General features: G+C 36.3%; 1 protein-coding gene across 1 annotated transcript in view; it reads left to right on the forward strand.

The window, feature by feature from the left end:
- LOC107572732 (vasodilator-stimulated phosphoprotein-like) overlaps nt 1-9,713 on the forward strand; it is a 61,931-nt gene extending 52,218 nt beyond the window's left edge. Inside the window, exons 3-11 of the mRNA XM_016259168.1 lie at nt 644-824; nt 1,356-1,416; nt 3,574-3,656; nt 4,655-4,905; nt 5,142-5,305; nt 8,085-8,142; nt 9,042-9,069; nt 9,159-9,198; nt 9,385-9,713. Of these exons, the coding sequence (XP_016114654.1) occupies nt 644-824; nt 1,356-1,416; nt 3,574-3,656; nt 4,655-4,905; nt 5,142-5,305; nt 8,085-8,142; nt 9,042-9,069; nt 9,159-9,198; nt 9,385-9,547 (1,029 nt within the window). The 3' untranslated portion in view covers nt 9,548-9,713. The remainder of the gene's footprint in view (nt 1-643; nt 825-1,355; nt 1,417-3,573; nt 3,657-4,654; nt 4,906-5,141; nt 5,306-8,084; nt 8,143-9,041; nt 9,070-9,158; nt 9,199-9,384) is intronic.
- The last annotated feature ends 4,425 nt before the right edge of the window (nt 9,714-14,138 follow it).

Genomic DNA, 14,138 nt, shown 5'->3' on the forward strand with positions numbered 1-14,138 from the left:
AAATAGGGTCATTTTCCAACTCCCCTAAAGTTAAACAGTTGAGTTTTACCGTTTTCGAATCCATTCAGCCGATCTCAGGGTCTGGCGGTAGCACTTTTAGCTGTAGCTTAGCATAGATCATTGAATCTGATTAGACCGTTAGCATCTCGCTCAAAAATGACCAAAGAGTTTCTATATGATATTACGCAGCGCCTGAAAACAGCCCCCAGCTAGGTAACTTCCAATAAGCCTATTTTCAGGCGCTGCGTAATATCATTGCGCCTGCTGCACCCATGGTACGGCAGCAAAGTTCCTTGATTATTACGCCGGAATGAGAGTATAGTTCCTAGCCATATCGACCTAGAAAATTGCAACTTTTCATTTTCCGTCAGTCTTAGTACACGAATTTAATTTCTTTGTAAGTGGGCAAACTTACGAAATCAGCAGGGGATCAAATAAATATTTTCCCCACTGTATTAGTCTCTGTGTATTGCATTTTTAAGAATAAATAAATAATATTAATACATCTGGACATCAAAATGAGTGTCACAAAGAATAGTTAACTTCTCGTATTAACTACAGCATAAAAGAGAAACCGCATTTGTGTACTTGTGTGTTGTATGACTTAATTTACATTTGGACTTTTGTGTCTTCTCCTGTACAGGTTGTGATAAACTGTCCAATTGTAAAAGGATTAAAATATAATCAGGCAACGCCAAACTTCCACCAGTGGCGGGACACTCGGCAGGTGTGGGGACTAAATTTTGGCACCAAGGAAGATGCAGTGCTGTTCGCCAATTGCATGATGCATGCGATCGACGTCCTCAACTCCTTTCCTGATGGAGGTAATGCACATGCACATTTTCACACCATTGTGACAATTCTGTCATTAATTACTCACCCTCATGTCGTTCCAAACCCGTAAGACATTCATTCATCTTCGGAACACAAATAAAGATATTTTGGATGAAATCCGAGAACTTTCAGACCCTGCATAGACCGCAACGCAACTGAGACATTCATGTGACATCAGTGGTTCAACCGTAATTTTATGACGCTATGAGAACACTTTTTTGCGCAAAGAAAACAAAAATAAAGACTCGTAGCTTCATAAAATTAAGGTTGAAACACATGTTTCTAACGATGTCCTTACTACCTTTCTGGGCCTTGAACTTAAGTTGTGTTGCTGTCTATGCAGGATCAGAAAGCTCTTGGACTTCATCAAAAAATACATTTATTTGTGTTTTCCGAAATAAACAAAGGTCTTATGGGTTTGGAACGACATGAGGGTGTATAATTGTCATTTTTGGGTGAACTATCCCTTTAATGTATAATGAAAAATTGAATGCGACCTTTTACAGCTGCATTGTCTTTAGGTTACCCCACACGACCCGTGTCCAATGGACCATCCCCAGAAGAGCTGGAACAACAGAAAAGGTACAAACCAGGGATTATTTGTAGTGGTGTACGGAACAAAATAAAAATAAATATAAAATAAATAATAAAAATAAAATTTATGTGAAGTGAAGTTTTTGTTCACTTCCTGTGGCATCGTGTGAATTGCCTGAAGTCATGGTTTCCCTGGTCAGTCTTTGACCTCATTTACAGTGGTACACACACATACCCATAAGCACACACTCCCCAGGGATTATTGGTATTAACGCTCAAGTATTTAGCTTTCCATTAGCCCCTGAAGTGATGGGGCAGAAGTCCGGATCAGGCGTTTTGACACTTAAATCCTCTTCTCCCCTGCCTCATTCTCCTCTTCTTTCAGCCTGCAAGACTGCAGACCGAAAAAATTAAACACTGGTATCTTTTACGAACTTAAAATCTGATTTTTTTATTGTTTTTATGTGCTTTTTTGGCAGCTTAATAATAAAGAAGATACAAAATAAATGGGCATATTTAAATAATTGCATTGCTCACACAGCTCAACCATGGTCTGTTAATAACTATGCCACAGCTCTGATTTAAATCAGACTTAATTTAAGTTGTTTATGGACATACTTTTATAACTACAGCTGTGGCAGGTTACTATATTTTTATTTGATTGGTTAAAAGATTTCTTCTGGCAAAATTTGCTGCCTAAAAGTAAGTTCACATTTACTGGTAACTTTTTTTTTTTTTTTTTGGAAGTTAAATCTAGTCATTTAAATAGGAGTCACGTAATCTTAAACTACGCATAAGGGTGAAGGATTTCCCCATAGAGATCATAACCAGTTCAAGTTGGTCACATGAATTTGCCACATTGACCAACAGAAAACTGATTGGTTTGAAAGCGACTTCTGTGTGAGCTTTCCCACATGCATCACATCATTACAGCACTTTTGATAATAAACAATGGACTTTTTGGCAATTGAATTTTGGCAAAAATGGGCAAATGTGACCATACCTTAACTATTGGTTTAAAACCAGCTACAAAAGTTACGGCACTGCCGAATATTAGTGTGCCACTAATAGCATAAAAATGCCCTTGCAAAATTATTAATGCAGTTTCAGGCTTCTGTACATGAATGCATTCAGTATGAGTAGGAACATAATGAACTTAATTTACCATCTGTTTATTAGCATTAATAATAATGATTATAGAAGAAAAAATTTAATTATTTCTTCTATAAGAAAATATCCCTGGCAGCAGTGGAAAACTGAAATTATTTTCCAAATCTCTGGAATGAGACTAGTTCCAGAACATGCTGCACTCGTCTCTCTCTCTCTCTCTCTCTCTCTCTCTCTCTCTCTCTCTCTCTCCCTCTCTTTCTCCCTCTCCCTCTCCCTCTCTTTGCCTGTCTAGTTGTTTTGGTTACCTTGATAAAGACTTTACATGGAGCTAGTTGACTCATGTCTTGACTTGACTGAAATGTTTTGAATGGCTCTCAGAGAGGCTTGACTTGACATGAAACTTGACATTGCAGTCTTGTAAGTGTTGCTACAGAGTATTCATTATGTTTTTCTATGTTTGCATGCATGTTTGAAGTCATGTTTCATGTATACTGGTTCATTTGAGGCATCTCAGACTGATTAAAAATATGTAAACCCACCAAATAATCGCCATCTCATCCCACATCTACTGTAAACTCAAGTTAAGTGACAAAGACTATAGGTCACTCCTATTGAATTTACTGATTTGGACTTCAACTCAAGAGTCAACTCAAAAATCAAGAAGCCTGTGTGAACTCGTTATATATGACAACAATGAATTACTTGGCATGAAATGCACGTCATAGATTTGAATGTCCATGTATACATCTAATTTATTGAACTTTTTTTTTTTACCTTGTAATTTTTAATCAGAATGTCATAAATGGACCAGACTTCATTTAGTCCATTTAAACCCACTATTATTTTATTAACTTATTTACTTGAAGTAACACCTTTAAGTTAATTTTTCTGTAATTATCAACAAATTTCAAGTTTGTAGTTCTTGACGTTGGTCACATGACATGCAAGTAAATAAGAAACAAAATATTTATTATTTTTTTAGTGTTTTATTAAGATTTTATTTTACAATCTGTGTGATTTAATTAATTATTACCTTATCAACTCACAAATTGCAACATGTCAAAATAATTGCAATGCCTTTGTCTTTTACTGCAGATTAGAACAACAGAGGATGGAGCAGCTAGAGCGAGAAAGACAAGAGAGAGAGCGACAGGAAAGGGAAAGACAAGCAGCTCCAGGTCAGAAGAAAGTGTTTAACCTCGACAGTCAAGATTTTTTTAGTTGGATTATGAGACCATTGCTGTCTTCTGCAAGTAGAGACCAACCATGATGTTTTTTTTTAATGATATTCTATTCTATTTATTTGTATAGCACATTTAAAAACAACAGACGTTAGCCCAAGTGCTTTACATATCAAACACAACACATACAATCTAAAAATGGTAAAACAATCACAAAAATACTTAAAACAGATACAAATTGTGTTTAAGCATCTGATAACCAAAAAGCAGATTAGTTCACTGCTCAGAATTTTTATAGAAGATTTTTTTTGAAATCCCTATGAAAGAAGTGAATCAGAAAAGTGGGCTGTCACTGATTTTTTTTTTGTTTTATGTTATTTACAATCACATCTAATTGCATTCTTAAGTAGAACATATGTGACCCTGGACCACAAAACCAGTCTTAAGTCGCTGGGGTATATTTGTAGCAAAAGCCAAAAATACATGGTATGGGTCAAAATTATTGATTTTTTTTTAATGCCAAAAATCATTAGGATATTAAGTAAAGATCATACCGCATGAAGATATTTTGTAAATTCCCTACTGTGAATATATTAAAACTTATTTTTTGATTAGTAATATGCATTGCTAAGAACGTCATTTGGACAGCTTTAAAGGTGATTTTCTCAATATTTAGATTTTTTTGCACCCTCAGATTCCAGATTTTCAATAGTTGTATCTCGGCCAAATATTGTCCTATCCTAACAAACCATACATCAATGGAAAGATTATTTATTCAGCTTTCAGCTGATGTATAATCTCAATTTTGAAAAATTGACACTTAAGACTGGTTTTGTGGTCCGGGGTCACATATTATTAAAGGATAATTAATGTGTATTAACATTATTTGCAATAATGCAAAAAATATTGGTAAACCAATTTCTACCTTTATTTCTGAGATAGCTATTTTAATAACTTAATTTTTCTGTTTTGAAAATTGTGCTTTTGTTCAACAGTAGTCATTCCTCCAGCACCACCTTTGGCCCCTGGAGGTCCTCCAGCTCCCCCTGGGCCCCCACCTCCTCCTGGGCCCCCTCCATCTGGACCTCCCCCACCACCTGGACCTCCTCCCTTGGGAGGAGGAGCTCCACCTCCACCTGCTCCTCCTCTGCCCTCTTCTGGAGGAGGTGGAGACGAGGGAGGAGGACCAGGTGGCGGTGGTCTCGCTGCTGCCCTGGCAGGTGCCAAACTCCGCAAAGTGCCCAAGGTGAGACAATGAGTGAATAGAGAATCACAGTAAGAGAATATCCAGATGTCAAAGCTATGAGTCACTTCCTGGTAATGTTATTTACAGTCTTGGTGCAATTTGTGAATCCATTCACAAATATGAAATTTCATATAAATTTAGCTATTTCCTGTAAATGTGGAGCCTGTTCTCCCATGATGTTGTGCACACATATTTGTTCCTGGCTGCTGTTATTGATTCAGTGCTTCCTCCTGCAGGATGATGGTGGTAGTGGCGGAGGAGGAGGAGGTGGCAGTAGTGGCAGCAGTGCTGCGGCCAGTGTGGCGGCAACTCCTAAAGCAGACAGCAGCCGCAGCAGTGTGTCTATGCCCAGCGGAGGAGGAGGCCTGATGGGAGAGATGAGCGCAATTCTAGCACGACGGTCAGTAGAAAAAAAAATTCAAAACCATACAGTAAATGTATACACAGAGCACAGGAACTTCTCTCAATTTAAAGGAGTCAGTTACCAAAATAAAAAAAGGCAGGAACGGAGCAGTCAAATTAAAATATTCACTCAGAATGAAAGATATCAACCTCCGCTGCTCTACTGTTGGAGAAACATGAAGGTCAACTTGGAACATGTGTGCTTTGATAACCAATCACATTATAGCTTTGACATCATTGAGTTGCAGTCAGACTTGTATGTAAAGTGCTGTTTGCAGGTACCGTTAAATGAACAAGAAATGACGCAAACAATCCTACCTGTTGCAAAGTTGTCAGTGATGCTCTTATCTAACAATTTTTTTTTTCATTGCGAAGTCTTAAATCAAATTGAAGGTTTAATGGCAAACATGTTGAAGAATAGCCGAAAGCCCGTCGATTCATTATGTGATAAGCTGTTTCCTCACGAAAGCAGTTTATTTCGCCTACTGAAGCCTTTCCTCCATTTGACATCCATAAAAAAGTGAAAAAAAACTTTTCTGTGCAGTTTAATGCTTTCCCCTGATTTCAATTCAGATTTCTTTTCATTGCCACCACAGATTCTTGTAAACCCTACAAGTAGGTGCATAAAAGAATAAACAGCAAATTAACAAAAATATATGAATTCTGGACACTGCAGAATATGGTGTACAATACAAAAAAAAACTATAAACAGAGTATTTCGTTTCTTCCACCAGCTCATAAGAGCTGTTTGAATTGGGCTGAATTCTTCACTCTTTGTTTTTGATTCACTAAAAAGAACCAGTCTGATTCATTTGAGAATGGTTGTGCTTTCACTACCGAGTAGTAGTTCTGCATTTGTGGAAGAATGGATGTTCAAGAACAGAAAGTCATTTGGTATGGGTAGTTTTTTTAATTTAAAGATGGAACTGATTTTAAATAAGAATGATTCTCGGTTTCTAACCGTAGATCTGAAATAATTTCACAGGCATAATATGACCACAAAGTGTAATACTGGACTAGATTATTATAATTTCAGTCTTGTAAATTGGTTTTTGGAAATTACTCTGTTTTTCTCTGTTCAACCTGAAAGAAGATGTACTTGCATGACTAGAAAATAACAGCCTGAGGTGTTACCAATGCAGCTGTTGATCGAACAACTTCGCTAATAACCTTGTAATGTCGAGGCTTTAATAGCAGCAGTGTATAGCACTTGCATGAATTCCTCCTTAAATTGATTCCTCATTACAAAAATATTTGTTACTTGAGCTGTGAAGAAGTGTGACTAGGTGGATAAACTTCAGGTTTTGCATTACTGACATAATTCCTGTAACTGCAGGTGCAGAACTCCATTCTATAGTGTTTTATAACTTCCTGGATTATATGTTTGCATATGTTGCATGTTTGTGAATCACTCTGTCCTAGATTAAATTGCCAAATGTGTGCCACCATAAAATGATAGGTAACCCAATAAATGGTAACACTTTATTTTGATTGTCCACTTTAGACATTCTACTAACAGTAAGTAACTTTGCAACTACATGTCAACTAGAAGTCATTAGACTATTAGTAGACTGTCTGCTTAATCTTCTAACACTTTATTTTGACGGGCCCACAACATACTGACTATGAGAAACTTTGCAACTATGTGTCAACTTATTCTACTAACCCTAAACCTAATCTAACAGTCTACTCTGAGAGTTTGTAGACATGTAGTTGCAAATTAATGAGAATTAGTTGACATGTAGTTGCAAAGTTACTTATAGTTAGTAGAATGTCTAAAGTGGACTATCAAAATAAAGTGTAACCATGAAAATATCTTCATATTTTTCCAAACCCAAAAGACTTTCACTCCTCTTTCAAACACATATATTTTTGATGACCTTTTTAGCCTACAACTGAAAGTCCATTCCGCTAAAACTTCGAAAATTCATAAAGACATTATACACACAAGTCTTCTGGAGAGAGACGGCCTCTTTATAAAAGGAAAAGATTTAATTTAGGCTTTTATTCACATTGATGAATAAATAAGTAGATCACATCAAAAATGGTAAACAGAATTTCAAACATGTTTGTAATTTTTCATGATACTTGAGAATTTTTTTTTTAAAGGGGTCCTATTATGTTCTTTTACAAAGTCTTGATTTTGTTTTGGGGGTGTACTAGAACAGGCTCTCATACTAGGTTGTTCGAAAAACATTATTTTTCACATATTTGACATTATTACAACACCTCTCTCCCCAGTCTGGCATGAACGGCTCGAATAGTTCCTGTATCAAATGAAGGCCCGCCTTCTGAAATACGAAATGTGCTGTGATTGGTTAGCTGGGCCAGTGTGTGTTGTGATTGGTTAGCTGGGCCAGTGTGTGTTGTGATTGGCACCACTCGGCGCCTGGTCAGGAAAGGTCATACCCCTTACCATAGCCGCCTGCGAGCTTCAGTGTAAATATTGCGTCAAAATCAAATCAATTTGAGCGCGATTTAAACCCGGATGATTGTAACCACTCTAAGTTTGTCTGTCTTGGGAAAGCTAGCGTGTCTCCGACATAGTGATAACACTCGTTGCCTTCTCTAGTGCCGCTCAACCAGGTCTCGTCCCATTCGTCGGTGAAAGCATAATAGGACCCCTTTAACTGACGGCATGCTACTGATACTGTTTTAGACTTTGAGTAGTAAATAACCCATAATATTCTATGAACTCTTTGGCTTGTGTGTAAAAATGTGCTGTAAATGACTGATGTTTTTAGAACTTTCTGTTGTCATTGTGTCTGTTGATACAGGAGAAAAGCTGCAGATAAAGGGGAGAAGGCACTCCCCAAAGCAGAGGAGCCCAGTAATGTATGAACACCTTCAATCTTTTAAGGCTCATTATGGATTAGTGCTGTCAAACGATGAATCGCATCCAAAATAAATGTTTTTGTTTACATAATATATGTGTGTGTACTGTGTATATTTATATATACATATTATATTATATATACTATTTTGAAAATATTTACATGTATATATTTGTATTCGTATAATTTATATATTATATATAAATATATTTAACATGTATTTTGTCCAATATATACATGGATGTGTGTGTATTTATATATACATAAATATACACAGTACACACACATATTATGTAAACAAAAACTTTTATTTTGGATGCGAATAATCGTTTGACGGCACTATTATGGATAATTGTGTCAATTCCACAAAAAAAAAAACATTTTTTTCCCCCCAAACCATTAAGTGCAAAACCAACCCTGCAGCCGATTCAAAAGATTTCATTATATCAATTGATCACAGTGCTGATTACCTGCATAACGCTAAAACAAATTCCAACCTAATACTTAACCTTAGTGTAGCGTTGATTGATAGCATTATTGTGACTAAGATATTTTTGAAAGTCTAAAATTTTCTTAAAAGTACTTTTTGGTACTAGGACCGCTGAAATTGGCTGTGGTGTGGTATTTGTTTGTGGGAAAAATCCTGCAAGAATTTCCTGTAAAATTCCTGTATATCCTGTAACTTTCCTGGAAAATGACCATTTAAAGTGCATGCAAAAGTCTTAAGTTATTTAAAGAGGTTGTCTATAGGCTTGAGATGGAATATAGCCTCTATTACTGTAAATGTAAGTACTAAAATTGAGTTAGACTTGAAAAGCCAGCACTATTACTGAACGCTGAGGAAACACTCTTTCATTCTCCTCTTGATCTGTTTCCTTTCCTTTGCCTGATGATCTTCAGGATGATTCCGACACTCAAGGCCCAGGCGGTAAGAACACAATGCATTTGTGATCGAGATTTGTGACATTTAGATACTCATTGAATGTTTTCTCATTATCTGTGATTTTTCATTAACAGAATTTAGGAGACCATGGGAGAAATCAGCCACCATGCCCAGGTAAACATTCATTTACAGACACTAGATGCTTATTAGTTATACATAGAACTGAAACTTTGTTTGTACCAGCACTGTCTCCATTAGTCTGATGTTTGAAGAACTCCAGCTGTTGAGTGTGACTGTCCATAGGGCCCTGTAGTTTAAATTTAAAGTGAAGTGTATATATACAGTACATGTCTCAAACAGGACTAACTCAGCACCCAGAGGTCTGGAGTCACCCTCTTCCTCTAGCCCATTTACCAGGTATTTTTACTATAGTATGCTCTCGTGTGGTTATGGACTAACACTGCTGGCGCCCCCCCGGTTCCCCTGCTTCCACACACATTTAACTAAACATGCAATAAAGTAGTATACCACTCAAGTCAATGGATTACACTGATTTCACATAGTTTAAAAGGGTTTTTAACATAGCGCTTTGCATCATGGCCAACAACACCCTTTAATCTTGTGAAAATCATGTAACACATGGCCTCTTGTACCTTATAGCTTCTATAAAGTATGTATAGAATATAAAGTGTATATATATATATATATATATATATATATATATATCTCACACACACACACACACACACACACACTACTGTTCAAAAGTTTCTTAAGTCTCTTTAAGCTCAATAAGGCTCCATTTTTTAGGAGTACAGTAAAAAATAAAATCTTGCAAGATATTACTATGGTTTAAAATAACAGTTTCAAAATATTTTAATATGTAATTTACAATGTAATTGAATTTTTAGCAGCCATTACTCCAGTCTTCAGTATATCACGATCCTTCTGAAATTACTCTATGCTGATTTGGTGTTTAAGAAGCATTATTAATCATATTTTTTATAATATTGCTGTGCTTCTTAATATGCTAAATGACTAAATATTTTTTCAGCATTCTTTAAATAGAATGCTCAAAATAACTATATTTATTTGAAATAGAAATGTTTTGCAACAATGTAAAAGTCTTTAACTTTTGATCAATTTGCATCCTTTCTTAATAAAACATTATATAAACATTATAAAACATCTATATAACCCATGGTCTGTAGGCTACCATGGTCTTTCTGAATACTTGATTCTGATTGGCTGGAAGGTGTGCGTTAAAACCATGAAATCACAGTTCTATACTGAAGCGCGCACACAGAAACATTCAGGAGCACAGAAACTTGTCAAAACTGCCCTGTGACTTTTATTAATAAAATACCACCGATACTGAATTTTTCTCAGCAATGACGTGGTAACATCACTGTTTAAGTAATAAAACTCGGTTTGAGGCCCTGGTAATGGTGCCATGGAGGACGGCGCTTGTGCCATCAGACGAAACAGTTGTGTGATTCTGTACAGGATTCAGACAGTCTTTACTACTGGAGGGTGTTTTCATAAGATCAGCTATTTAAACAACATTAAGTGAACCTATGAAAGGAATATTTTACTTTATGGGGCACTTTTATCTTTGAGGACATTCTCAAAATTAGTCAGATTTAGCTAACATGTAATTTCTAAGCAGATCGTCAGCAAGTTTGTCACCAGTGTATACACACACAAACACAGAGTTGGTTTAGGTAGACTGTACTTAACTTGACTCATCATGTGACTGGAGTGGATCTAAGTTTCTGAGCTTGTTTGGCTTCAACTTGTGGGCTTTGGAAAACTCTTTGGCTTTCTGTAGTGTCTGTAGATCTGTGCAGCACTGTCACAGTATTCCATGCTTTTTTCAACAGTATTACATGCTTTGAGGGTTCTTGCAGTTGCCTTCAGGCTTGGATTTATTTCATTGATTCTGCTGCTGTTCTCTTATCGTCCACTGGGGGCTCTCTGTTACTGACTATATTTCTTTTGTTCCCAGATCTGTGTAGGAGCCCATATTAAAGCTGTCTCCACATCCATAACTTTAAACCGCAGTGTCACTTTTTGCCCAAATTCATATTAACCCTTTTAAATAGTGTGCAAGGTTAGAATTAGCACCCAAAATTGTTCTTTAAAATATGAAGTTGAAGGCATTTTTCAAAATGTATATCCTTGCAAATTTGTCCACTTGAAATTTGCATACATGCCCTTGTCCATTGAAAAATATAAAGGAAATGTATGAATATAGAAAAGAACTGCGCTCATAGCAGCCTTTTTGCAATGACATTCCAGTTGAAGCCATGGAAGTGGATGAGACTTTGATGTTGGTCTTTCCTTTGAAATCAATTTTTCCTCTGCATTTCTCTTCCTTTTTCAAATAATTATTTGCTGTATTCATTTATTCCTGTGTGTTCTTTCACAGCCTTTATTCAGGAGTTACAGAAACGAGGATCTACATAGTCCCACAGAAATTGATGGGAAGGGATCACTCGGTCCTGAGAACCCAGGGATATACACACACACACACACACACACACACACACACACACAAGCACCCAGGGACTTAACGCTTAATCATTACCATTCAGCCCAAGATGAGCTTTCTTGTACCTTTACCTGCCGTTTTGTTTCACATTCATCCATTTCCTTTCTCTCCACGTTTAGTTTTACATATTTTGTTTTCCACTTAATGATTTACATACTGTACACATCGTCACCCTCACGCTTGATTCCTGTAATACACAGTGCATAAATCCTCACCCATAAACGTAATACTTGCCTAAAGTTATTGTATTCAGGGAATATAGCATATCAACTATCCCAGTGACTGTAACGGCCATATACAGACCCGCAGAGCTATGATGCAACAATAAGGAGGCAAAAACAAGATGGATTTTGGAGAAAAAGACCTGCAGTACACACACCATCTACCACACACACACCTCATGACCGAACCATCATGTCAGGTCCCATTCTTGTGCTTTTAGCTGGGAGATTTTCACATCAGACCTGGTTTAGGGAAAACAAAAGCATATTTTCACTTTAATTTGAAGCTCAGAGCTTTGTGTTTCATGTGTGTGGATGCATGTTTGTGTTTATGGACGTATGGCTGCACTTGCCTCTGTTTATCAGTGCCATCTTGTACGCGGTCACCTGACCGAAACAACTGTTGTCATAGCTTCAGCCCTCATTTGAGATGTTTTTAAACTTTGTGTTGAAATATGAAATAATACGGCCATGCTCATTTTTATCTGTTGGCCATGCCAAACTGCCTTGGAAAATACATATAAATATAAATAAGGTATATATATATTTGTTTTGAGGGAAAAAGATAGAAAACTTGAGATAATGTTTCTATTTTAATTGAAATGATTGGTGAATGGGGACTTATTGTGATTATAATGTTTTCTTTTCAGAGATTGTTATTTTCGGATTTCTGTTAAACTTCCGTTTCTTTTTTTCTATAGAATATAGGCTTTTTACACTGAAATATATAAAGAAAAATTGCGTAGAGACACTGGATTAGATGCCTTTATAGTCAAATACAGCTGCTTCTTCTACTGCACTTGTGTCTGCCTTTTTTTTCCCCCTCCAATCATGCAACTACATATACAAGAATCATATTTTATGGCCTTGCCACAAACACATTTGGCTTATTCATTAGATTTTATTCTGTGTTTCGGATACAAAAATGGATATGACAATACAGGTAACCTAGCGTAGTTATATAGGATGAGAAATGCTGAAGTGAAACCTGAAATCTGCATTATTTCAATGCAATAGTATATACAGAGTAGAGACACTGGATTAGATGCCTTTATAGTCAAATACAGCTGCTTCTTCTACTGCACTTGTGTCTGCCTTTTTTTTTCTCTCCAATCATGCAACTACATATACAAGAAACATATTTTATGGCCTTGCCACAAACACATTTGGCTTATTCATTAGATTTTATTCTGTGTTTCGGATACAAAAATGGATATGACAATACAGGTAACCTAGCGTAGTTATATAGGATGAGAAATGCTGAAGTGAAACCTGAAATCTGCATTATTTCAATGCAATAGTATATACAGAAGTACCATAGTAAAACTTACTCTTGAGCGATGGAAATATGTTTGCAGCACATGTATTGTCATCCACACATACTAGGCATAATAAAAACAGCCTTGTAATGAAATCCAGGAAACAATTTCTTCGACTATATAAATGTTTATTTAGCTGTGGCTGAGAGAGCAACAGCAGAAGGATAATGAGCTGTTGTTTCCCGTTATGAATGGACCCAAGCAGAGTTGTCAACAACTACTACTATCTCACTCTGCTTTTAGTAGCCAACCCTGATAAACACATTTGATTCCAGAATAGAGGATTAGAATAACCTCAACAACAGACCAAACTGAGTGCAATAACAATACACAAATGTAACAATTCTTCAGATAATGTCTGTTCTTTAGAAATTGTTTTCTTTGTCATGCATGTTTTTCACTTTCCACTGGCCCCCGTCATATGGAAAAAAAACAGGGCCATAAAAAGAACCACAAATAAGTATCGTGTTAAGGTAATCATGCAGTACAAACAGTCCGATTGCGATGAAGTTGCTTTTATGGACCAGTTCAATAAACAAAATTTGACCTGTCACTGCATAATTATGGCTGCTGTAGTCAGTGCTGGGTAGTAACTGATTACATGTAAACTGGATTATCAGATTCCAAAAATCAAGTATAGCCTACGGTCCTTGATTCTGATTGGCTGAGCCAAGTTCGAAGCTGTTGTAACCACTTTATTGGAACTACATTGTTTAGCGGAAGAATAATGTTTTTATTAATATCATTACACTTTATTTGCTCTGTTTTATTTTGTGAAACCTTACTACGTACTGTATATGGAATAACCGTCTTCGCGTGGTGCCTAACAACGCCCCTTAGCTGTTATAAATTCACTGTAAACCACCGCTTCTTGGGGTTTATTGCTTTATTTTATAATGCTCATAATCAGATTACAGTTACTTTTTTATGGATTACATATTATTCACACAGTGGCAGTAAATCATTCATAATTTATTGATTCTTCCTAATTCTTCTTTTTTTTAAATGTAAAATAAAGCA

The sequence above is a fragment of the Sinocyclocheilus grahami genome, unplaced genomic scaffold (genome assembly GCF_001515645.1).
Source record: "Sinocyclocheilus grahami isolate Dianchi unplaced genomic scaffold, SAMN03320097.WGS_v1.1 scaffold1802.1, whole genome shotgun sequence".
NCBI classification, from domain to species: domain Eukaryota; kingdom Metazoa; phylum Chordata; class Actinopteri; order Cypriniformes; family Cyprinidae; genus Sinocyclocheilus; species Sinocyclocheilus grahami.